At 41.9% G+C, this 5906-nt stretch overlaps 1 protein-coding gene across 1 annotated transcript; it reads left to right on the forward strand.

Annotated features, from left to right (window-relative positions):
- The first annotated feature begins 329 nt into the window (after window positions 1–329).
- On the forward strand, window positions 330–5605 carry LOC137283360 (trypsin-1-like). The gene is made up of 7 exons (XM_067814821.1): window positions 330–369; window positions 2736–2860; window positions 3434–3531; window positions 3966–4231; window positions 4424–4569; window positions 5029–5083; window positions 5466–5605. Exons 1-7 carry the CDS (start codon window positions 330–332, stop codon window positions 5567–5569), a joined length of 834 nt encoding a protein of 277 aa, XP_067670922.1. The 3' UTR covers window positions 5570–5605.
- Window positions 5606–5906: the final 301 nt, after the last annotated feature.

Raw genomic sequence — 5906 nt, forward strand, 5'->3', positions numbered from 1 at the left:
AAACATACGGGATGGCGCACGCTCACCTTTCGTTAACCTGGTACTATCGATGACGCGAAGTGATTCATAAACACCTGTTGAAGCTACGGTCATAAATGTACAACCGACTCCGCTTTCACCTAAGATTTCTTTAGTATAATAAAGGATTGTGTTGATTCTGTCCAATGGTATGGTAAATATCGATAAAGCAAGAAAACTGAAGCAAGCAAGCAAGATAAGATTGTAAAACCTTCCTACATTGAACAGAACAGCCAATGAAAAACTAGTAACCGCTATAAAAAGCCATTATCAATTCGAATTCGTCCAGGAACCAGGATTAACCCCTAGACATGGCCACATTCTGTCTCCTCGCATTCCTTGTTGCGGCAGGTGAGCTGGGCAAATGGTAATAAAAGTTAACGTAATGTTCACAAGTATTAGGAAAAAACTGACAAGAATGAAAGGTTCATAAGTTATATTTTAACGTATTTCTGGCTGTTAAAAGGAGGGATTCGAGTGAGACATTACTAATGAGACGGCGCTATGCTATATTTATTTGAATTCAGATGAAAGTAGTCAAATATGGAATCCGATTAAGATTAAACGAAAGCCACTTTATTGGTTTTTCTCAACAAATGCACACAGTGGGATCTGATGTCAGAACGTGTTTAGGTTCCGGGGCTTTTTCTGTTTTTATTGCCAAATATGTTGAGGATATGTTTGTAAATATAAATAGTCTCGATATCTTCCTTCGAGAATGATTAGAAAGTGTTTTGCCCGTAACTTTACATGAAGGTGGTCTGAGAATGGAGACCAGACAAGTGCGATAGTCGGTATCATCTATATCAACATGTGAGGGTAGTCTAGTCTCCAAGCTGTAGGTGTTTCGTTCACGTGGCATGCCCTTTTACATGTCACAATACGGCATTACAAAGCCCTTAACGTGTGTTTAAAGGCTTCAGAGATATCCTATTTCGTACTCACAGATGCAAAATCTACCGCCGTGTAATTTATTAAAACAGGGTCATGGATTATAGTACGTTGCTGCAAATCAATTCTCAACTGCCGATTACATTATAAACGTAGAATATTAATCCGTCTAGTGTTTTTATCATGCGACAAAACAATATACGTAGCTAAATAATGTTAATAACGGAACTGAGTCCAGGATTCCGACTTGTATAATACAAACAAAACGTATGGGAGCGCCCTAAACTTTTATAGTCATGTGTAAAGTTAACTAAAACGTGGTGGTCATTCATACTCTAAGGTAAATGCAACTTTGTGTGATGCAACTGATTAGATATTCGTTGAGTTTGAGTGAAATGAAACATTGTCAGAAACAGCGAAAAACAAGGGTGCTGAAACACACCAGCACCATGTTTGAATCAAGCGCCCAAATAGAACATGTTAGAGCATGTCGCCGACAGACTTTCCATGTAGCTAGTGACAATGTGTCCTGTAAAAGAAGCTACAGGCAGTTTTGAAGCCTTCTTACCGTTCCACAATGCAGACCATTAAGCGCCCACGACAGAAGTAGTGTCACGGCAAGGTCACAGGATGGTAAATCCATAAGAAATGTTGCTCGCCGACTTTATGTGTTTCCCTCATTCACAGACTTAAAGACAGGTTCCAGACTATTGGTAGACTACAGGACAGACCTGCTCTGGAAGACCAAGAAAAACATCAAGAGCAGATGATGTGTTATGTTACAAACCTTTTGGTACCGATTCACAACTGCCAGTTCCCAGTTGCCACAAGCTGCATAAGACGTTTCTCTTCCACATGAAATGCCAGTTCAGGTCTTCAGCCCAATCAGCACCTGCTTTGAAGATTACTTCCACTGGACAGACCTGGACTGGCATCCCGCACTTATAAATGATAACTCTAGATGCTGTCTGCACGGCCTTGAAAGCCCAAATATGTCAAGAGAAAAATTATGATTTCAAATGTAACGGAATATGAGTGCGATGGAGGAGGTTCAATTCTAATTTGAGTGGAATCAGCAGAGCTGGCGGATCTGATCTGCTTGTCATTGGCTATTGTCAGCATGTAGTGGTTAACTCAGTTCCCTGACCTGCCATGCAAAACACATGCTGAAAGAACTACAGATCATTCTTTCACCACTCCTTGTTCTTCCGGCATGTCCAGGGCAACTATCTTCTCTTGGTAACCATCCAGTCCATGTGACTACCATGGCTAGGTGTTATCGCACAACGTGGTTCCTGACTTGTTTTTAACAATGAATGGTTCTCGTGGTGCTTTTAATTTCCAGGGGTCAGATACAGATTGGCGATCTGAGTACTTCCTGGTTCCATAATGTATGTTAATAACGTGTGATCTTTCGTTCATGTCATCTCCTTGGCTATTTCAAGAGATGCACAATGTTAAGTGATTGTTCTACGGCTACACTGAGTGGCGAATATCATGAACCTTTGACCGTAATATTGCCAATGGGATGGGAGATTTTAACACACTCTCCACTCTTGAAACTATTTAGCTTGATGACATTCTGTAAACACACATTTCACACAAACATCCATATAGAATCATTTCTAGTCATGGTGGTTATGCAGAAATCATTGTTGTGACGATTATTGTTATTTTACAACGTGAACTTTGATATGTTAACATTTGCGTCGTATATGTTATAACGTAGTTCTAGATATGTTTGTTCATTACAAGGTGAAATATAATGTCATCACAAGTGTATGCGTTACAACCACTGAACTCATACTTCTATGTTACCTTTACAGTATCTGCCGCACCCTCCACATTGGACATTACCCCCGGTTGTGGGGGTAACCTCGTGGGCTACAAGTACCCCGACAAATACATTGTAGGGGGTGAAGAGGCTGCTGCTCACGCTTACCCATGGATGGTAAGTGTTAAAATGACAAACATAAAGCAAGAAGTTGGCCACTACCATTTGCGTGTCTCAAATCAGACTCGGAGATTTAACCAAGTTATGATTACATTAACAAGCACTGGGAGGGAGGTTTGGACAAATTATCGCCCTTGCGACCTGCCTGAAATCGATTTTTGAAACTCCATGCAAGTAGCTTCCACACAGAGAACACTTGCCATATATAACTGCTCCGTACATGGAAATATGTCGCACTCGGTGTTGTCAATGTTTACAAAACGGGTTCAGTCACAAGTTGAGTTACTGGATATTCGTAAAGAGCGCTCCGAGGAACATAATTCTTTAGGGGTCGCTTGAAAGAAAGTTCGGCTGGAAGATTACTCGAAAGTCTACGTTATGCAACCCTGGATTAATTCATTCAAACCTAAACAACTGCAGTTAACAAACATTAAATGGTCTGTGCCTGATAACAGAGAAATCAGATTCATCAGATCCAGGCACGTAAAGAGGACATAACTTTGATTAGGGAATATTGATGCCGAGAGATGCAAAGGATCCTTGGCAATAAACTCTGTGTTTGTCTTGCAGACTGCCATGTACTATCGCGGATCCTTCCGATGTGGCGGTTCCCTCATCATGGGAAATAACGGAAGGAGTTACATCCTCACAGCAGCTCACTGCACAGTGTAAGGAGCCGTGGAAGAGCTCAGCGGGGAATGATCCGAGTGTTAAATATTATTCCTGATGTTAACAAAGCGCCATCTATGTATCGGGGCATTACACACGTGGGGAGAGTTACATGTGAAGTGGTAGTACCAGTAGTGGTATGACCATGTGACATGTCAGAGGCCTGGGAAATATGCATTGGCATGCAAAGGGGATAAAGTGATCAGATACGGTGTACATTGGCGTTCAAGTACCAACTATAGATGTTTAAGAATTGTTGCTGTGGAACTGAAGGATACTTTTCCTGAAATCGAGAAAGAATGTCCTGAAGAAGAGGAAGATCGCCCGTAATACTTTGCATCTACATTTATCATGTAGTTTCGGAAAGGCAGGACCAGATGGGCTTATCACTAAGTCACTAAGAAGCATGATATTTGTTTTGATATGTCTGCAGGAACACCAACGCCAACCAGTGGGAAATGCGTCTTGGTCGCCATGACCTTGCTGCCGATGAGACCAACGAACGTCAGCACATCGGTGTTGATCAGGTCATCAATAACCCTTCCTACAGTTCAAGCACCTATAACTGGGATATTTCCCTGTTGAGGTTGGCCAAAAACCCGAATATAACACCATACGTGAGGCCTGGATGTTTCCCTATTGGTGACATTACCGCTGGGGAAAATTCTTTCGTCAGCGGCTGGGGCGCTCTCACAGAGGGTAGGTTATCGGTTCCACATATATGACAGATGATTGTTGTGAATGTAGCTACGTCATCTACGTCGGGTGGGGATTTGCACGCTTCATTATCATCCGAGTTCAATGGTCTGTAACAAAATCTCAGGACTAAGACACCCCTGCACACCCACCCTGTACATACAGTTCACTTACACAGCTTACGTGTTTCTCCAGGCGGTTCCTCACCAGACAAGCTTCAGGTTGTAAATAAACCTATCCTCAGCCACCAAACCTGCAGAAACCAGCTTGGAGCCAACAGTTACTTCGAGACCAACATGCTGTGCGCCGGTGTTGAGGCCGGCGGCCTTGATGCCTGTCAGGTAACACTGTAGACCAGTTCTTGAACAATGACAGTTACTGTGAATACCAGTTCTTAAACAAAAAAAAACAGTGTATGTGTGGACAATCAGTTTACTTGAATCCCATGGTCCCTAGTGTGGCGATCTACCTTCAGCTTTTGACAATGCATAGCCCATTTTTATATTGTATTATCCTTTGTAGTTAAACTGTTTTAGATCTAATTACTAGTTTTACATTCTTCTCTGTGGTATTCTAGTTAGTTTTACTCTCCTTCGTTGACAGGCTCTTACAATTTGAAATTAATTAATATGTATTTTTGTAATTAATCGTTCTCATCACAATATGGCTGAAATATTGCCGATGTGATGATAAATTTGTTAATATGTTTAACGGTCCATTGAATCGCCATGAGTTTGGATGCCGATGTTCCTGAAACTCAAGTCGGTACATATATACACACAGCTTGTTTTGTTGCACAGGGAGACAGCGGCGGTCCTCTGATGGCGATCCGTGGAGGAAGAGTCGAGATTGTTGGTGAGTGAGAGTTGGCCTTCCATTGACCTTTGTTGAATATGATATCTATTTCTATAAAACTGACCCAGTACAGCGGCCCAAGAATGTTTAGAAGCTTAGTCACAATAGTGTTTATAAAAGCAGAAATGGTAAGAGTGGGAGAAGAGGGGAATGGGCTACCTCGGGATTATATTTGCGAACTTATTATTTACTTAAAAATATTAGCCTAGTCGCCACCCACTAGTAGGCATCCTCCCCCCCCACCAAGCCAGAATTCCGTCCCAATACTTTAACCAAATATCACTATTTACCAACTCGAAATGTCTTGTTTTGAATGGAACTGTGGCCCGTACAATGTTGCGTGGACGAATCTGGTCCTGAACAATGTCCACGTCTCCTCCAGGTATCGTGAGCTGGGGCTACGGTTGTGCCAGACCTGGGCTTCCAGGTGTGTATTCCAGCGCAGTCAAGTCAAAGGCCTGGGTGAACAGCTACATCAACAACTAGAGCCCCACCATTGTCAAAGATAATAAAATATCAGCTTCATTTAACCAATAGTTGTTCTTGATTGTTGTGTGTACCCGGAAGTTATGCATATACAAGACCAAGGGTATAAGTCGCCGTATGTGCTTACTGGAGATTGAATAGTAGAAGTGTTTATGATTCACGCCGCGGTTAACAAAGTTACACCATTATTATAAAAAGAAAAACCTGCAAAACTCATACCATAGCCAAAACAGATAACTGCTTGAAACATTATCGAGTGTACAATTCCGACTCTATCATAAGCAAGTTTTCAGGAAATAACTATCAAGTAGTGATTGGTGTTAACAGGTTTCGCCAA

This window comes from Haliotis asinina, chromosome 5, assembly GCF_037392515.1.
Source record: "Haliotis asinina isolate JCU_RB_2024 chromosome 5, JCU_Hal_asi_v2, whole genome shotgun sequence".
NCBI lineage: Eukaryota > Metazoa > Mollusca > Gastropoda > Lepetellida > Haliotidae > Haliotis > Haliotis asinina.